This window comes from Camelus dromedarius, chromosome 1 (genome assembly GCF_036321535.1).
Source record: "Camelus dromedarius isolate mCamDro1 chromosome 1, mCamDro1.pat, whole genome shotgun sequence".
Lineage (NCBI taxonomy): Eukaryota > Metazoa > Chordata > Mammalia > Artiodactyla > Camelidae > Camelus > Camelus dromedarius.
The window spans coordinates 37,848,583-37,869,568 of record NC_087436.1 but is presented as its reverse complement, the minus strand read 5'-3'; the positions used below and the strand labels follow the sequence as shown (position 1 = coordinate 37,869,568).

Below are 20,986 nucleotides of genomic sequence, written 5' to 3'. Positions count from 1 at the left end.
GAGAATGAACTCAGGCATCCTTTTCTTACCCAAGGGCTTTCCAACAGCTCTCATCCATTCTTTCTCCAAGAACAATGGCTCACACAGAAATATCTACCAGATGATCCTCTCTTCATGTAGTCTCTAATTTCCATCATGACAAGAAAAGGAAAAGGAGTCCTTTCCATTTCTTCTTCTTGTCATTTTATAAAATTTTATAGCAAAACAAGGAAAAAAGAGGAAGAAGAACCACCAGCAGCAGCAGGCCTACAAAAAAGAATATGCCAAGGAAAAACCTAGCAAGACTACGGTGGAGCCAGGGAATTAGGTGACTCTGCATCAGGGACCCTACTCTAGGAAACAACACATAAAAAGGGGTAGGTCTAAAAGGATTCCCAGGGGTAAGGGAATCCCACATCAATCTGGTGAGTGCAGAGGGTCTAGCAAGATCCCTGCAGCCTCAGGAGAGGTCTGAATTAGATTCTCTGAATTGAAATCAACCGATGACTTGAATTGCAATGATTTCTTAAAACAAAATTGTCATACAAGTATATGTGTTATAAAACTGTGCTACAATATCTGTAATTTCCAACATATATATCTAAAGTGATAGATTCCAAAATTTGTTTAGAATAGAGAACATAAAAACTTTTAAGTAAGGTCCTTAATAGAGCTACTGAAATACTTTCTATTCTCAGATCCTTTGATTAATAGCCAGAGTTAAACCTAATACAAGGTAACTTGAAAAATATTTGAGCATTGAGAAACTATATGCAAACAGGTAAGGGCTGCATTAAAAATATCATAAATAAAATAAATATAAATAATAAATAAAATAAAATAAATTTAAAAATAAAATAAATAAAAATACAGTCAGCTTCAGCCTTACAGTACAGCTAAAATCTGCTATTCAGCTTCAGCTCTGTCTTCAGCTTCTGGAAGGCAAAGGAGCCTACTTCAAGGTCATTTCTGGCATCAGTGAACCTGCCCATGATCAATGACCTTATGATTGAGTATCTTGTGATCACAACTATGTTACTAATAGTATATCATTTAAATTTATTGCAAACATCTACAGATTCACTTGAAATATAGGTAAGCATTCTAGATGTGACCTGGATGAAAATCTCCATGTGTTTTACAGGTTGAAGTTACATGAGCCAGGAAAAGATAAGTATCTCTTTAGTACTGTGATAATAAAATGTAGTAATACATGATTTTGGAAGCTGCTCATTCTATGCCCCAAAATAATTAAGAGCTTCCAAATAACTGAATTCACGGGAAAATAATTTGGAAATAATAAAAATATCAAAAGAATGTACATTGGCCAACTGTTTCTAAAAACCTAAATAATAATATAAGGCAAAATAAGGAGTATTTAATAATTCTAATATTTGTACAATTTTTAGTATATTACTATGAATAACATTAAATAAAATAACATTTAAGAACTGTTTAATTTTTAACTAATTACATTTAGTCCTGAGACCTTGGCGAAAAATCCACCTGGGAATTTTCATACCTTGTGAGAAAGAACTCAAAGCAGAACTGCAACTTCTGCTTTGAAAGAATGTTGATTTTAACATTTATCCATTTGGCAAGAACACCTATTCAGTACACCTCTAATTCAGATCAAGTGTTAACTCCTGTTTTTCACCTTTGAGCTTTCTCCCAAACTCGCAACTGAAAGAGTAAATACGGGGTTTATTTTTTTCCAGTTTTATGCGGCGAGATGCTTACAGGCCATGCTGTCAGTGAAGGCCTTCTGAAGCACTTGGCCTCCTTTCCTCACCGGCTCTTCGGGTGAGGGGGTGGGGGAAGAGTCATGCTCAGAGGAAAGACATCCTAGTGTCTCTGGGTGCATCTTGTGAACCTCTTGCCAGCACACCTTAACTGAACAAGCCTCCTCTTGCCCCAACCTCCATTTTTCAAAATATCTGCTAACAAATTGGGAGTGAGGGAGTGCTGGGAAGCTGGCCGATATAGATAGATCTGGAAAGAACAAGGGCTTTGGAGTAGGAAGCGATGGGTTTGAAGCCTAACTCATTAACTTGGCAGGAAATTTAACCTCGAAGTACTGCCTTCTTCTCTCCTGCAGGAGGATTAATACTGTTCTCAGGGCAGTGCTGTGCCAATGAAGTTACTGACAGCGGTAAAGCACCAAGTCTGGGCCCTAGCACCAAGTATCTGCTCAGTAAACGCAGGCTCTCACTACCCGGGGCACTTCACTCCGCCTCCGTGGTTTCAGATTTTACATCTCCTGCCAAAGGGCTGTAACTCACGTCTCATCAAACCCAAAGATCTGGAATTTTCCAGTAATCTCTCCTCCTAGGCCTTCGCTTTCAACATCCAACACTTCCAGGCCATTCCCAGATGGCCAGTGACAAGGGCTTGTCCTACGCACATGCCTCTAAATTTCTGTAAGGAATGACAGAGAAAAATCCAACAAAGCTGAGAAAAAAAAAGTTTGGAGATGCAAATAATATCTAGCTGGCATCTCGCAGAATTCACAGAATACATTTTGGACGGAGGGAAAGAACTGCTGGGGGTCTGAATGAGCTTCTAAGGCCTGAGCTGCGCCCTGGGCGGCTCCCCGCATCCCCACAGGGCAAGTGAGGCGGCTCTGGGCACGTTTATTCATCCTAAAGGAAGAAAGGCGGCGGCGGAGCTGCGGGCGCGCCTGGGAAGACACCCGCCCACGCGTGCCTCTGCCAACACTGAGAGGCAGCTCGCTCCCGGGGCCGAGGAAGAGGGAGGCTTCATCCCGACTCACTTCCTGCAGGGAAGGAAAGACATCTTGCCGCAGGGCGGCCGCCGGCAGTTCCGCCCCAGGACCGGCCAGCTGCGGAGCGCGCCCCGCCGACACCTACGTGGCGCTGCCCGCCCGGGAGGCACGGCGGGCAGAGGCTGCCCACGCCGCCCCGGCCTCCCCGCGGGGCTCCTGGCCCGCCCGGCGAGGGGCGACGCGAGCGGAGCCCGCGGAGCCCCTGGCCCGGCGGAGGGGCGAGTCGGGACGCGCGGGGCGCGCGGCGGGAGCAGGGGCGCGCGGGCCGCCGCCGGGTCACCCACCTTTCTCACTCTGCGGGCCGTGTAGAGCCCCATCCCGTCCTGAACTCGGGAGGACTTCAGGGAGAACCTGTCCGGCACGTACATGCCCAGCATTTTGCCAGCCGCGTTGGCCGCCGCCTCGCTCAACACCGGCGCTCTGCGCCCGGGAGGCGACACATCGAAACTTGGGGTGCCAGGGTGGAGGGGAGAGGCCGGCGGGGAAGGAGGAAATGGAGTTTTCCTCCCAGAATCCCCACCTCCCCGCCGATTCCAGGATCCCCCGCGGCTCAGCCCCTCCTCGTCCCGGGTCTGGCTCGGCCCGGAGCCGCCGAGGCCGCTGCTGCCATTGCTGCCGCGGGGGCGCGGGGGGCGCGGGCCGGGGCGCTGCGGGCGCCGGACGCCGCGCGCTGATTGGCCCGAAGTTGGCGGCTCGGACCCGCGCCCGGGCGCGGAGCCCAGAGCAGGGCTGACCCCGGAGCCTCGAACCCGGGGGCCCCGGAGCCGAACCGACCCGCCTGCACCATGCGCCCAGCGCGGCAGCGTGTGTGCCCGCCCTTGTCCAGCTCTGGGTTTCGCCCTCTAGGCTATTACTCCCAGTCGGGGAATTTTACACTCTTCAGATGCAAAACGAAATGGGCCTTGACCGAGCTGGGGCCGTTCCCCAAAACAACTTTACAAGTTCTGGGCTGAAAGCAAACTTACTGCCTAACTACTGAGAACAATCCCTGAGGTCTAGGAAATTTTGGTCCTTTTCACAACTAAGTTATGCATCTTTCGATTTTTTTTTTCATGCTTGTTTCATTGGGGACCAATAATTATGCTGATTAATGTTCAGAGAAAGGAGGGTGTACACAGCCGGCAAATAATGCATTTCAAGTTAACTCAAACTTTGTCGTGAACAACTGAAGTAATATTTTAATACAATAGCAACTAGTTTTATTATGGTGTCCTAATCCTTGGGAAATTCTTACACTTCCAAAAATAAGCTATTCCTGAGGCCTCTCTTGCTTTAAAAGTCACCAGACCAATTACAGATTTACAGATTTTTCAGACGTACAGCAGTGGATTTGGGGGGAGTTGGGGGGGGGAGGGCAAGGTTGAGATGAGAGGGAATGCCCAAACAGTGGAATCTGGTGTCATGACAATGCAATAACGCCGGAAGTCTTTTAGAGTTGTTAATTAAGTTCGTAGGTGTTGCAGTGGCCCTCAAAAGGAACTTTAAAAGGATGTTTCTTCCTTCTAGAGGAAATGGGAGTCATTTCTTTTGATAACTCTTGATAATTTTCTACTTTGAGTTCATTTCTTAGCAACTATATGATGTCCCAGTAAACATTTGATGTTTCTTATAAACTAGTACTAGTTATTTTTATTTTGATAAAATTAAATGCCACACTTAAAAAAAAAATTCAACTGAAGAAATTTGAAGATATTACTGGCTTCATTCAACAATTCATGATTCGAGAGGGGAGGGTATATAGCTCAAGTGGTAGAGAGTATGCTCAGCATGTGTAACATCCTGGGTTCAATCCCCAGTAACTCCTCTAAAAATAAATAAATAAGTAAACCTAATTACTGCCTTCTCCGCTCCCCCCACCCCCGAAAAATTCGTGATTCAGACAACATCCAATCTGGCAGATAGAAGGGAGCTCTGAGGAGCTATACAGAAGGAAAGACTTCTCTAGGCAGAAGGGAGCAGGAACTAGTAAGTTATACCGGGCAAAAAAAAGTGGATTGCAAGGTTTCTTTCTTTTAGGGAATGGCCAGGGTCTGTAGGCACATTAGCTAATTGATGCTGATCAGGCCCCTCCCAACTGGCTAGCTTAAGACTCCATTTCTAGGAGAGCAGAAATTGTAATTAAGTCTCAGTTTGGTGATGTAGGCTTAGCATAAGCGGCTCTATTTTGGGCCTGTTGCCTTGTTTTTAACAACACAATGTGGAAATGATTCTTGCTTCTTTGGGACTGAGGACAGCTTTGGAACACAAATGGTTCCTTATTTCCTAAGTAGGAGAACTTTATTAAAGTTTAGGGAAAGGTTTTTTAAAGGTATTATAAAGAAAATCATGTAATAGCCATATACAGAGATTTTAAAGCGTAAATAAATGATCCCTTTATTTTTTTGGAAAAATTGAAGGGTAGCTTTGCCAGGGGTGAGAGGAACAGTGCCTTAATTATTCTCTGAGTTTTGAGATATCTATTGAAGATATCTAACTTTCTGTAGGGGGATATGAATTAATAAATAAACAAAATTTGTTTTGGGGGAATTTGAAGTTAGATGACTTTGAAACACGTAATAGGGGTTCGATAAGTGTCTTGATTAAAAGGCAATTCTGAGGCTAATCTGAGATTTTCAAGTTAATCAGTGGTAAACCTAGAATTGACTTCTTGTTCCTCAAAGAATCTGGGTTAAGTAAGTTTTCCTGGAATCCTTTAAACCAGTGCTAACCTGAGGCCCGGCCAGGTCCACTGGGCCCAGCTGGAAGCAGACATCAATCCAGAGGGTGGCCCATGGCACTGTCCCCAGGGCGCTCCATCCTTTGTCGCACAGTCTTTCAGCTCTGGCCCTCAAGCCACACTGGCTCCTCAGTCAAACACTCTGCCATGTCTCTCTGGGCACAAAAGTTTCCACAGTTTTTCATCACTAGAGAAAAAAAGAAATGTTTTCTGGACTTAGTCTGACACAAGCCTCATTCACTGATGACCCTTGCTTTGGCATAGCTCCCTTGTGATTGCTGCTATGTTTCTGGGGAACAAAGTTGTCAGCTTGAGAATGCTCATCTTTCTGAATGTAGGCATCTTTACTAATTAGGAAACGGTAAAAAAAAAAAAAAAAAAAAAAAAAAGTTAGTTTGTAAAGATAAAACTGAGACTAATAATGAGAAACTTTCCAGATCTTTTATGAATCTTTCCCAGAGATTTTGTTACAACTAACACAAACAGTATATTTCATTAAAGCATGCAATGTTCTTTTTATCTATTTGTTAGAGTTTTCAGAAGATCTATGTAAAACATAGAAACCAGCAACAAAAAGCTCTTAATAATAATCTCTCTTAGAACACATAAAAAAGGATACATGTTTGCCAAATCAAAATGCACAATACTGACCGGAAATTTGATTTTGAAGCCTATAAGACAGTGGTGGTACAATGAGTCATTTCTTAAAACTTTTAAAGCTAGAAAGTGACCTTTCAATATTGTCTTTGAAAAACGGGAAATTAAAAGTCTGCTTTATATCAAGAGTTTAAATCCAGCCTTAAGAAAACAAGTAAGAAGATCAAAATATTGACATTTAAGTTCTACCATGCACCTGATTTACTTATTCTAGAAAATACTGCACTATCTTAACATAAGAGAAATGACTCCACATACATTTCTCCTTACTTTCAAATTTGCTTTTGGAGGAAATTTTTTACTGATGTGCCTAAAGCAAATTCTAGTTATTGAATTTAAACTTGTATACTGGTGCAGGCCTTGGTTTTTTATTACAAGGGAAGACTTGAATTATAATTCCACAATAATTAATTATTTTACCACACATACTGTAAAATTCTTTTGATTGTGTTTTTGTTATTAATGACTGTTTCCAACTGTCATGGCAGAGTAAAAGCCCGATAGGAAAAAATAGTGAGGTTTATTTATCTTTAGTTTCCTGAGAGTCAGAAGGATTTTGTAGTGAATGAATATTAAACCAAGTTTCCTGAGCAGAAAAAAAAAAAAAAAAAAAGATTTATTTGCTGTGACTCAAAAAAATAAAAAGAAATCCTTAAAAAATAAAATCTAGCGTGGGTTGTTGGATCCTTGCTCTGAAACCATCTCAGCATAGCACTGATTCTGTAGTAGCAATAGCACCATGAGAAGATGACACTGATACCTGAAAAAGCCTACATATTAAATTTTCCTTAATCTCTCAGTTTTGAACAATGACACCAAAGACTTGTATGCAATGCCAGAGGAGAATCATAAAATTCTTTAACTAGAAGAAACCTAGAAGTCGTTGCATCTAAAATGATGATGTTATAAAAAGAAAAGCCAAAGCTAAAGGATAAATAAGTGGGCATTTCACCCCAAAAGTCAGTGTTATTCATGGAGCAGGTGTAGAGGGGTAACATGAAGCTGAAGGAAAGTGAGAGGAGGAAGCCAAGAAGGTTAATTGTTACCATGTACTGAGCCTAGTATACGCCAGAAACTGGACTAGGTTCTTCCTATCCATTATCGTAAAGCTCTAACAGCCCTACGTAACAGCCCTGCAAAATAAGTGTTATTAGCCCCATTTTACATACAAGAGAGAGGTGATTGCTCTTGGTCAATTTCAGGCATCCATGAAGGGGTGGAAGTAAATCAAACTCAGGACTGGCTGATTCCAATGTCCTTGATTTGATCTCCAGCTGACTCAGGCTGGCCCACTCTCCACTTCCACTTCCCATGAGGCTTAGCAGCACTTCCAGGACAAGCAGAACTCTCCATTTTTCAATCTCTCTCTCTTTCTCTCTCTCCTTCTTTCATGTCCACTCTCAATCCCCCTCCAATTCCTCCTGTAGAACTGGGTAGAAAATTTATTGGCCAAGGTCAGTTAAATAGTTGCCCCATGGTCAGATGCTCCAGTTTGATCCAACAACTGTATCTAAGAGAAGGCAGAGTCATGTGATTCCCCAGGGATATCTGCTCTGCGGAGAGGGGCTGTTAGATAAGACCCTGCCTGTACAGAAAGTTTCTCTGAATCCAGCCAATATTTTGAGGCTTAGCCTATTTATAAACACAGCTTAGCTCATCTACAAATTTTTAAATCATGGAAATGATAATATTTAAAAGAATCAATAATTAACCAAAAAGCAATGCCAATGCTCTTATGTTTGTCAGAAGCACTCAATCTGGCCTATTAGTTTTCTTTTTGTCTTATTGAAACAAAATAGTTACTTCAGAGCTGAGCTATTATTAAAAAGAAGGGGGCACCTTCTTAATACACCATTCCAAATGAGTAAGGAGGAACTTAGTTTAAATGATCATTTTCTATAAACTCTCTGATCCTGTGTATAAAGTAAAAATTATTATATAAGTCTTACTAATTCTTTAGCACAGAGGCAAGAACCAAGTTTTCCATAGAAAATGTTATTTCAAATAAACATCACAGTTGAGTGCTGACGTCTTGGTGACCTCTCAATAAAAAGGGGCTCATACGCAACTGATGATGTAATTCCCTGCTGAATTGGGGTCTCCATAAGGCCTCCTCTCCGCCAACTGTTTCTTCTTACGTTTGGCAGATTGAAGTTTCACATAGTACTTCATCATCAGAAAGGTAAGTTTCTAACTTCATCCTGTTATATTGAGTGTGCAATCATAACAAATTAATACTGCTTGAAGATCATTAATTTTAGGATTTCTTCTGTTGTTTCCCATTGTAACCAAGTACCATATTAACATATTTTACATATGAAGAATATTATTTTTTATGTGGCCTCGTAGGTGAGTTCAAGAAAATAATGCTCATGAACATTGATTTGCTTTGTTTTAAAGTCTTTGTAATTAGGCAATAAGATATGAATGTCACATTTCTAACACAGCAAGAGAATTTTTCTATTGCTGAAATAGGTCTGTAGCTCTTAAGCGTTTATATCCAAACCTAACTTGTGAAGTATAGTATTTAAATCATATATGTGACCGAAATAAGAAACAATATATTATTCTGAAAGTTACTAATACTGCTTGCCCTGAAGGTAACTTAAATCCTTTGTTATAAGAAACTTGTCAACATATGGAAAACCAAATTGGAAGACTTCTGGCTGTGTGACAGGTGTATTCTCTGGAGAAAAGATACCAAAAAAATTTTTTTAATAATCAGATATGGCAAAAATAACAGATTCTCTTATACCATTGGGTCAAATGTTTCCTCCATGAATTATAATCCAGCCAGCCTTTGCACTGCTATTCTCTTTGCCTGAGGAATTCAGTTATTATAAGTCTCTCTTTATAAAAGGCCACTATGCAGCTGTGAAGAAAAAATTGGCATCTTGCTGGTTCCACAAGTCATCATTTCTGAACATTTCTGCAAAATTTTACTGTAAAGAACCTTAGACCAGAAGGAAGCAAAAAGACTTTTTAAAAAAATCACACAGACTATGCCAGAGTCTGTGCTGAATTATACAGGCTACCCACAAAAATAGCTTCTGGAAACCTTTTCTTCCAGACACAACCGCCAAAAGAATGTCCTGCCATTGCTCCTACCGTGGGGAACTCCCTTCTATTAGGAGAGCTTCCCAGTCTCTGTTGGAGGGGCAAGGAGCCGTGGAAACAGCAAGGATTTGGGAACTGGGGAGGCTGGAGTTTGAATCACAGATCTGAGAAGTATTAACGTGAGACCATAATAAGAAGGGTTAGTAACCACTCTAAAACTCTATTTCCTTGTCTGCACAATGAAGATGGTGATGCCTACTTTGCAGAGCCCTGGGCACAAAATAGGTTCAAAATAAATGGAAGTTATTATTATTATTACATGGTTCAGGACTAAGTTGCACAGCTATACTTCAGTGTTCCTCATCCAGCCATCTGGATTTTGCTATAACTACACAGATGTGAGTCTATTAACTTGCACTGTGGCAAATGGCAGCCCCCAGTCATCCTTCCAGGGCAAGAACAGTGTCTTTAATATCTGCATAATGCTGGCTATAAGACAATGCTGCTTCTGCAAAGAGAAGCCGTACCCTAAAAATTCCCAGTGAAAGCTTGTAGGAAATGTTTTTCTTCACTGGGCTCATCGATCACCTGTGTCTCTCAAAGGAGGAGAAAATAAACCTACCAGAAGTTAAACTGTATTAAGCACAGTTCGTCAGTTTGAAGTCCTTGATTATACTCCCAATTTATTTAAAACTTCATAAGTTCTTCCATTTTTAACTCAAATTTTGTGATATCCATTTTTTAAAAATCTTTAAGACTATCATATATTCCTGCAACAAGTATTTATAGAACTATGTGCCAAGGACCAAGAATAAGCAATACAAGTTACCAGACTTCGCAAATTCAAGACGGCATGAAAATATTACTGTAACCAACACTGCTCCCCGGCACGCTGAGGAGAAAGGAGCCTGTTTAATGTGCTACAGGGGCTGTCGCTGCAGTCCTGTTTCTGCCCTGTTGGACCAGAGTGAATTCGTGGGGCAATAAAGTCTTTCTGACAAGGAGGCTTCAGCAGCATTTCTGTCACTATCGCCTTTATTTTACCAGCAGAAAGGAGCGCAGAAACGGAGTCGTCATGTTAGAGACAGAGCACGAGCGTCTTACATGCACACAGCGAACATCCTGCAGAGCCTACAAGAAAGAGGAAGGCCTCTTCTGGGCATAACCAGTAACAACTCAGCATTACCACACCGTGTTCAAGCAAGTGCCCAAGCAAAGAGCAGGCTCAGCCGCAAAGTTCCTAAAGGTAGAAGTTGATGGGACATCTGAATGGGAAAGACAGTTGTGAGGAACATTTTCAACGTAATAGACACAGAAGCGAATTCACAAGGGCCACACCGGATTAGGAAATGGGAATTCATGGGACAAATACTAGAACCTGACACATCTTGCATCTGTAGTAAATTGTACACGTAGCCCATGATATATTGTTGTGAGGGATACACTGAGGATTGTTCTCATTGAGAGAATGAACACCGTCATCTTAAACAAATCTTTCATTAGGTACTAAAAAAAATTCCTCCATAATTCATTACATATCAACGCAGAACTGAATGACCTTCCCCCTGTGCTTTGCCATCAAAAGTCTGATGCCCGGATTAGGCAATGCACAATAAGCAGAATCCCTCGCAGAATTCTGTCTACAAAGAACCGAGTTTTTTTCTGAGTATGCTCCATTACTCTACTGTTTAGAAAAAGTGAAATAAGCCAACCCCAAAGAAATAGAACTATTGGAAATCTTTGTGATAGTTTTCACACAATGAGAATGCAGAGATGAAATAATACGAGCTAATCTTAAAACTATATGGTTCATTTATTTTGGATTCCTGGGGCCAGTATTTCACATACATTCCCCTCTTCCACCCTCTGTTTCCTTTCCCTTTTCCTGCCAGTCTCCTGGAGCTCCAGTGTTATTATATGCTATAAAAAATATTTTACTCATGCATTTGAAATGCTTTTTAACTTTCAAGCCCAGTAGGGGGAAATGTGGAGGTGTTTAATTCTCCAGGTTTATATTTTTTCATGGGAAATGAAAGTCAAAATCTGAAAAGTAGCAATCTGCAGTAAAATGTTATTTTCCTTCTTTTCCCAGTATGTCTAAATGGCATCAAGTTCAAATATTTTATTACAGATAATCTTAGCCAATTTAAATGTTCAATTTCTCAATAAAACATGAATCAGGAAAAGTCAATATCTTTGCAAATGTGATTCCAAATTTTGCCCTCATATAGTCTAACTAAATTTCCACTCACTTCAGTGGGAGTTATAAAAAGTACATCTGAGGGGAGAATTTGGCCCATGAAATTTAAAATGATTGTAGGGTAAGTAAAATATTTCTTATGCTTATGATTATATAGTAGCTGTGGAACTTTCAAAAGGAAGACATTAAAAGCCTGTAATATAGCAAAATTCAACCAAAAAGATCTTGTTAATTTAACTGGCTTTGAAGAGTTTTAACCCATTTTAAAGAAAACATCTAATAAAGAATGCTTTATTCATTCATTCAAAAATATGTGTTCGTACCAACATCACTTTTTTCAAATGAGAAATATTTCCTAGGCCAATAATATTCCATATGGCAATTAGCTCTAATGTAAAATCTGAAAAAGCTCCAAGTAGTGCCTATAATAGAGAAACCATTTTGGTCTAAGTAAGATATTTAGTTGTAATCATATGATTCTAACACTTGAATCATAGGCAGACTAGAGATAAATAGTGAATAACTAAGATAATTTAAAAACTACCAAGAAAACCCTGGCTTTAATTATTTTAAATTATTTTCTTCACTGGATTCATGAGCTTAAGTTTATTTTTGACCTTTAGTGGCACAACCTTAATATGATTAATCACTCTGATTTTCCTACTTTAGAAACAGTCTGCCAGCATCTCTGCTTAAAATACCACCTCCTTGTTTATCAGATGTCTTGGGGTTTTTCTTTGTTTGTTTGTTCTTTGTTTTGGGAGGTTTTTTGGTAGAGGTACTGGGGAAAGAACCCAGGACCTTGTGCATGCTAAGCATATGCCTTGCCACTGAGCTATACCTCATACCCCTTTATTCCCAGATGTCTTGGATTTAGATTCAGTTTATTCTTGTCTTACCTCTTCCCATGTCACTGTGCTCTCCATAGTTTAGACCCTCAAAGCCCCATATCTAACTATTACAACATCTATATAATGCCCTTACTCTGGCTTCTCCTTGCTTGAATGCACTGTATACATCACTGCTAGATTAATATTCCTTAAGTATTATCTTGACACTCCTTTTCTCTAATAACATGAATAAGTCCACATACCAACTGGATATTCCAAATCCTTTTCCTGAAATCAAAAGGCTGTCCACAATCTGCTTCCATCCTACCCTTCCAACCTCAGCTCCCACTATTCTTTTAGAATCCTCTATTCAATTCATTTCACTTATTCTCTCTTCTCTAAAATTTATGACAGCTGGCTCAATGTTGTGCTATTTTCTTCATTTCCTGAAATGCCCTCTTCATTATTTTCTTCTCATTTAACTTCTACCATCTTTCACAATTTAATCTATGTTTCATCATTTCCATGAGACTATTTCTGATCATCACAATTGGAAGTGATCTCTCCTGCTTTTATACAGCCATAGTGGTTTGTCTGTTCATTCATATAGCACTTAATCACTATCTTACTTTGTTAGGAGTGTGTGTGTATGTGTCTGTGCGTGTGTGTGTTTCTCTCTCATATTTACCTGATTAGAGTTTAAGATCTTTGATACTATGCCTTACATTTTAGATCCTTATTTATCTAGCATCTCAGTTTAAAGATACTGCCACAGTACAGAGTGAAGAGGTCACGTGTTACACATCTCTAAGGGGCCTCAGTCATATCATAGTTAATGTGAGTGGCTCCTGGCAGTGCCCCACTTGCACAGTCACAAGTGCCAACCCAGTTGCATATAATATAGCATCAACTTAATATTTATGCATGACTTCTACCTCTCTTGTGTCATTTCTCCAATGTTTTATAACAAAAATAAAAAATGTCTCAATAGTTCACAGCCCCCGTTGACTTCTGACTACTGAATATGTCAACCCAAATCATGCCTTTGGGGCATAAAGGATTACTTTGAGAAGCAGCAGACATAGGAGAAGCTCCAACAAGAGAGTAGAAGTTACCATTCTGTAAGGGAAATTTACATTTGTAAAGGAAATCTCCATTTGTAAGATGCCTCCCTCTTGGCATGTAGAAGAGAAGAGTGACTCTACATCACAAGAAACTTACTAAGGAGAAGGCAGCGACTTGAATCTACATGTAGCACATCTTACCCTCTACCGAGCATTTCCTGGTAAACTCCCATAACTGGCTTCACTGTCCCCTTCTTTCAACATCTGTCTTTGATCTTTAGCTAAAGAAAGTATTTTAAGGTGGTAGTTTCGGCCTTGTTGGGGAATTATTGAATTTTCCTTGGTATCTCCCATGTATATGTGAGGAATGTCTGTTAATAAACTTCTGTTTGTTTTTCTCTTGCTAGTCTGACTTTCATTAGTGGGGGCTCTCAGCCAAGAACTCAGAAAGGTAGAGAGAAAATTATTTTTCCTCTCTGACAATTTTGGTGACAAGGAAGGGACCCACTGTGACACCCAACTTGCTCCAGAGCCTACAGATGGTGTCAAAAGATTAAAAAAAGTAAGAGTTTATTTGGATAAAAATCAGTTCAGATTGGGCAGCGACAAACCAGTAGCGGTTAACAGCACATCACTAATAGGAGCCGGGGAGACTTTGCAGAGAGAGGTGGAAGCAAAGTAAGAGAATTACTGACTGGCTGTGACTTAAAGCCTACTCGGCTGTTTGTGGTTGCTGGTACTTAGTGTTTTGATTCTTTACCTTTGAGGTATTTACGGGCTTAGATCTTGGTTTCCTTACACAGGCTGCCATGGCATCAGAGCCGCCTCAGCCTAATGGCCTCTTTGTTTAATCAATCTAACAATGAGATCCCTGGAAAACTGGCAGAAGCCAGCGAAAGGTAAAAAATTCTTACCAAAGTCAGCTCTTCCAGATAGCTGCCTGTAGTGCCCAGTCTAGAGAAGAAAATAAAATTTCACTTTGACCTTCTTTTCCAAATTCAGATTAGGAGAGGAAAACATAAGAATTCATTCTTCGAATTGTAACTCTTAGGAATTTGGTTTGGGGCTGCCCGATGGTTATTGATCCTTTCCCTTCCTGGGACAGCTAATGCTTTCCTGGTTGTCTAGTTTATGTCCTGAGAACTTGGCTTTCTGCCTGCCCAGGGCACACAGATTGTCAGTTCTTGTGTGTACAGGTGGCTCAATGTCAGGTGGGGGACACAAAAAATATGGCTGGACAGAAATGAGGGTTGCATCCCATTTGAGGCTAGAATCCTACTGACTGTTACCAGCTCTCAGAGAACTGTCTTTCTTTCTCTGCGCTATACTTGGGAGCGGCTTAAGAGCTTGGGAGGACTGCGAATTTTGCACTTCTTTGGGGATGCCTGTTGGTAAGTCCATGGTTAAGTCATAAAGGGATTCTTGGTTTTGGTTTCGAGTCACTTCATAAGCATGCCTTTAGTTTAAAAAGAAAAAGGCTAAAAGTAATTTAAAAATAATTTTAAAAGGAGTTCAGTATCGCTAGGAACATTTACTGTTTGTCCTGGCTGAAACCTGATTGTAAGATATTTGAAAGGATTTTTTTTTTTTTTTTAAGTAGCTCTATGGTCAGGAGTTGGCGTAGTTGGAAGCTGATATTCAGAGCTGGATAGGAACTTTTTTGGGAGAGACTCCTCTCCTAAGCTGAAATGAAACTAGGTACTCAGAGAGAAGGAAAGCATTCTGAAGCTTTTGTGGAGTGATTTATTAAAAAATTCCAAAGGCACACAGCTTTACATCTAGAACACAGAGATTTTTTTTATTTCCACCTTAGCTGGAAATTTTCTCCCTGATATAAAGAGACAAATTGAAGAAAATGTACTTGGGTGGACGAATCAGCCTTTTGATATCATTAAGGCTGCAGATATTATAAAAGATCAGGCCATTGAAAAGAGTACTGTCATACCCTTAAGTAAAAGAAGGAAATTTTTACATAATACAGATTTACATAATAATTTCTTTAGACTTCTGATAATAGGAAAATTTACCCCAAGACTCCTTCTTGGAGAAAACTTACATCTTTACTCTGTGCCTTTGAGATAAAGTTTCTCCCATGCCTTCTCTAGGACCTGAGAGCCATATTTTGGAAATGCAAACTTTAGGGAGATGATTCTGACCTGAATGGAAAAAAAGGAGCTATATGGACACTAGAGAAATGAAAAATCAAAAAGTCTTCACAAATATTCATGAAAAGCTTTAGCCATCTGAGCAGGACATTTTATTTCACCTGCCGGAAACACAATTTGAATTTAATTGTTCTTTGTTTATAAGCTAGTGAGTTTTGTATTACTGTACCTGTCTCATGACTAAATGTTACATTAAAGCTACAAGATCTCCACCCCTATACTTCTATTATAAAGAGCATGAGGCTGAATCAAGAGAGTTAATTTTGTCACTAGCTAACAGGATACACTTGTGAATGCCTTAATGCCTCAGATCAAAAGGGCCCGTTGAATACTTACACATAATCATAGTTAAATTCAGAAGATAATGAATAAAGAAATAATACTGTAAGAGGAACAAAACACAAGTCTCAGAAAGGAATAAGAATCAGATTCTTGTGATTCTTTATAGTAGCAATACTGGACAGAGTAAGGCAATGGAACAAAAACTCAAAACCAGTAACCGATAAAGGAAAAGCAAAGAGAATTGAACCTAGAATTTTATATCCTATCAAACTATCATTCAAACCTAAAAGCAAATAGTGACATTTACAAATATACATGGATTCACAACATTTTTACCCCCAGCCTCTGAAAGATGAAAGATGTAATCCAGCAAGAAGAAAAATAAAACTTGGTTGAACCAATACTATAATAAAAAATAAGCAAAAATAAGTAAATTATAGGTTGTAAAACTTCAAAAGTTGTTTAAAATCAATCTGGACCTGTAATTCTAGTCACTGCTGCCACAGCAAATGGGAGGTATATGTGTATGTGGAGGATGCAGAGGGATGCAGAGGTGAGTAAAAGCATGTTCAGTTTGGAGGCTTATTTTAATTGACTGGCGCTAGAAGTTGTTAGAGAAAAAGTTATAACGTATGTTAAAAATTTTAGGATGCTCAGAAGAAATAGAAAAGGTGAAAAATTAGTTGGAGGAAGAATGAAAAGAAAACACAAAATAAAAGGAAAAAGTCAAAACACAGACATAATTACAATGAATATGAATGAGTTTAAAATAATCTATGAGAAGTGGAAGTAACTCAGATGCCCAACAGATGAATGTATAAACAAAATGTGGTATAAACATACAATGGAATGTTATGCAGCCTTAAAAAAGAAGGAAAATTTGACATATGCTACAGCATGGATGAATCTTCAGGACCTTATGGTGAAAAAAGCCAGTCACAAAAATACAAAAACCATATGATTCTACTTATATGAACTATGTAAAATAGTCAAATTCTAGGGAAAAAAAAATAGAATGGTGGTAGCGATGGGCTGGGGAGAGGAAGAAATGGGAAGTTGTTGTCTAATGGATATACAGTCTTATTCTGTAACATGAAAAAAAATCTGGAGATATGTTGCACAACAATGTAAATATACTTTACACTACTGAACTGTAGGCATATAAACAGTTAAAATGATAAATTTTGTGTTGTATGTTTATATCATAGTTAGTTTTTTTAATTATTAAAAAATCACAAAAGACAGAGTCACTGAGTGTACTCAAAAATTAAAAGACAAAGGATGGCCCTCTAAAACACACGTCCCAAAACAAAGTCCCTCTTGCAAGGGCCTAAGAGCTAAACTGATTGGGATGGATATCAATTTTAAAAAAAAAAACTGAAATTATGTCATACATAACAATGAAACAGAACAATGAAATAAAAATCAATAGTATTAAACTATTTAGAACTTAGCAACAAGAATGGAAGCACTTCAAAGCAAAACTTATAGGTGGAAACACAGTGGTACTTAATTGGAAAGATATATACCCTTGATTATTAAAAAAAGAAGAAGAAAGGTTGAAAATAAATGGACTATATCTTGTAATCAGGAAGCATTTGGATGGGAAAAGGAAAATAAACTCTAAGAAAGTGGGAGGACGAACAACAATGATAAAAGAATAAATTCAAAAAATACAAAAAAAGCATAGAATTGATTAAAATAAGAAGGACTTTTTTAAAAAAGTAATAAAAAGAAAAATTTAGAGCAATTACAATCAAGAAAAATGTAAGGATACAATTAATAACAATAAGGTCATAAAAGGGAACATTACTGATTCCAAGACTTTTATAAAGTTATGAGGTTTTGGTAACTACCATCAGTAACCAATGAATTTGAACATCCCCTACATGAACTCGATAATTTTCCTGGGAAGATATAAATTACCAAAAGTGATCCAGGAAGTCACTGAAAACCCAACAGAACAGCAATAAAATAAGTTCAACAGGTAGCTAAAGATCTACCTGTACAAAAGTCTCCTGACTGGAGACAGATTTAAGATCAGGGAGCTGATAATACCCCTTTTATGTAAACAGATCCCGAATTTAGAAAAAATATTAAATCTAATCAGCTAATCTCACAGCCTACAATATTCTGATTTAAAACTGGACAAATATACTACAAGATAAGAAACAAAGGGTTCAATTTCACTTTTGAACATGAATGCAAAACTCTTAAAAATATATCAATAAATTAGCAAATAGAATCCAACAATGTATTTAAAGAAAATATGTAATATGTCAGATTTAAAATAGGCTGCAAATATGATTCTAATATCAGAAAAATCTTATCATTTTGGTTCCCTGCATAAACAAATTAACAGAAAAAAATGTTTCTTAGTAGTTGCCCCTAATTTTTCAAATAAAAGCCAACGTTCACTAATGTTTAAAAAGAAAATTCTTAGCAAATTAGAACTCAAAAGAAATGTTCTTAATTTAAAATGGATGTAAACCAGAAATCTGGAGTAAATATCACACCTGAGAATCACACACTAGCATAGTCTTTGAGAGGTCAGTGTTGAAGTCTGACTGCCTAAATTTGACCCTGGTAACCCCACCTCCTAGCTGTTGGATTTATATTTCTGGCATCAGAAAGTGAAGAAGTGATCAGCTTTCTTAGACTTCCTTTTTCTTTCTCTAGTTGAACTGCCCTCTCTTTCCTTCACTCTAAATTCTCTTACTGGCCTCTCTCCATATAGCAAATGAGGCGAAGAGGGAGGAGAAATTTGATCCATGTGACTGTTCTCTGTATATGTCTGCTTGGAGGTCTGTTATCTTAAGGACAGAGTTAGCTTTATGTAGTCTGCCTCTATCGAATGATGTCCCTTCAAGGACAACCATACTGCCTGCAGCACTCGGATTCACCTGCCAATATGTATCTCCTTGTTGGGGATGGTTGCTTGGCTTAGGGATCACCTGGGCAGTCCCAGTGCCTTAGTCTCCCTCTACTAGTCTCAATGCTCTTCTAGGTGAAGCCATAGAAAACCACTGGAGTTTTCTTCCAGATACTCAAAGGCTTATGAAGAAATAGGGTGTTGGTGTGGCCTTTCCACAATACACCTTTGGATTCATACATACTAAACTCTGGTCTCTTCATGACCAGCAAGGGTGAGTTGCTGTGGCTGTTCCTTCTGCAGAAATCTTCAGATGTGAAGCTGGCTCTAGTCTTTATGTTTAAGCATTCCCTTAAATTTTAATAGACATACATCACTTTCACTGCCCCCAGCCTGTAGGGACAAGAACAAAATACTGTACTTCTAAGCATATAGAACATTTTGCAGCAAGTACCCTTTCTTTCCAAATTTCGTCTCCTTTCCCGCCTTGGTAAATGCTGTCAGAGCTAGTGAGCCCTTTTAGCACCCAGAGTTAGACTAGGAATCTTATACCAAGGATCAGCCCTTTTTGAACTCGAACTTGGAGAAATTAGGAACTTTTTTTTTGACATGGATCTGTCTGTACTGTTAGCCTTACAGTATTTCGTAATGTCAAAAGGCAGAAAAGATTTCAATCAATCCTTCACACCATGTTTTAACATTATGTGTAAAAATGAAAACTTTAAAATACTAAGAGAAAATATAGAAGAATATCTCTATGACTCTGAAGTGAAGAAACTCTACTTAAAGAATAATTTTTAATGCAAGAAATTAATATAGTGGAGCACATTTGTTTAAAACTTCTGAATAATTCAATAAATCACTACAATATTAAAAGATAAACTATGGGCTAAGAAAAAATATTTGCAAATACTTGAAAGAAAAATAGACACAAATGAAAAAGTAATTAATAGGAGTAAAAACATAAATGGCCATTGAAAAAATGGCTACCTTAGTAATCAGGGAAAGATAAATCGAAGCAACAGTGCAATAACACTTTTAATCTCAGAAGTTAGGCAAAAATCTGAAAGCTAAGCATGGCCCCCATCATTGGTGAGGTGTGGAGAAATGGGTGTTCTCACACGCAATTTGTACAAAGATAAACTGAGTGATCCACTTTTGGGAGAAATTGAACAGTATCTGTTAAACCTAAAAATGTACGTACTCTTATCCAGCAGTTCTACTTATAGGTTCCCACTCTTAACAGAAACACTAGCACATATGCTCAAGGAGAAATGTAAAAGAATGTTGTTACAATATTCATTGTAATTGCAATTATAAATTCAAATACGATACAGTCACAGAGCTACTAAAGTGAATAAGCTAGATTTGCGTGTCTCAAAATAAGTAGGTCTCAAATACATAATGTTGAGTGATATAGTGACTTATACCATTATTTGTACACTATTACTTATATGAAAAAGAACAAAACATACCCAACTACGCTATAGATTTTTATGGATATATAGAGGTGAGTGAAATATTTTAAAGTTTTGAAAAATATGCATTGAAGCACAAAATTGTTTATCTCAGCAGAGAAAAGAAAGAGACCAGGATTAGAGAGGGTTTTCAAAAGTGCTTAAGCTTTAACCACAATACTTTAGTTTTTTATGAAAAGGATTTTTTTTTCCATTACTTAATTAACTTTAAAAAGTAAAAACCAAGGAAAAAGAGAATAGACTTTGGAGCCAGAAAGATTATGCTTTAGTTTTCAGTTTCTAGTTCCACGTTGAAAAAATGTTTAATGTCTGAAAATCAGTTTCCTCTTTTACTAGAAAGGGAAAGTCATATATAGATGTAGATACACATATATGTAAAAATATAAATATATGTATATATAGGGAGAGAGACTATTGAATGAGTTGATTTGTGTAACACACAGAGCACTGTGTCTGCTAATATAGCAGGTGCTCAAAAAATGCCAGTTTCCTCCCCGATTCAATGAAAATAGAGCATGCACAATGGTGCTTAACCCTTTTATGAGGGTGCACCTCATTTGTGGGTTCACAGTCTATATTCAATCTATCTGAGAAACACTTGACCAAGAGGATGGAAAAGAACCCAAATCTTAAATTCAGACATGATTCATTAAACTGCATAGAGCCTGGACTTCTCTTTAAAGCCCATCTGACAGTTTTAAAACACATTTTCCAGTCAAAGGAGCTGAAACATTATTAAACTAATTACCTTAGAAAACTAAAGGAAAGAGCCAAAAAGATCTTTGAAAAACATTTTTTTTTTTGCCTCTTTGACAAATATTTCTAGGCACAGTAAAATTAAATATCCCACTGTAAAAAGATAGAGTGCCTCCAACTGGGATATTACTTTCTGAATAATCCT

The 20,986-nt window shown here is 38.5% G+C and overlaps 1 protein-coding gene across 3 annotated transcripts in view; it reads right to left on the bottom strand.

Annotated features, from left to right (window-relative positions):
- Window positions 1-3,325, bottom strand: part of PRDM5 (PR/SET domain 5) — a 160,469-nt gene extending 157,144 nt beyond the window's left edge. The window contains exon 1 of one of the 3 annotated variants that reach the window (XM_064477360.1): window positions 3,049-3,325. In XM_064477360.1, coding sequence (XP_064333430.1) covers window positions 3,049-3,141 — 93 coding nt within the window. In that variant the 5' untranslated portion in view covers window positions 3,142-3,325. The remainder of the gene's footprint in view (window positions 1-3,048) is intronic. The other 2 variants (XM_031466691.2, XM_031466699.2) reach the window with 2 other exon arrangements.
- Window positions 3,326-20,986: the final 17,661 nt, after the last annotated feature.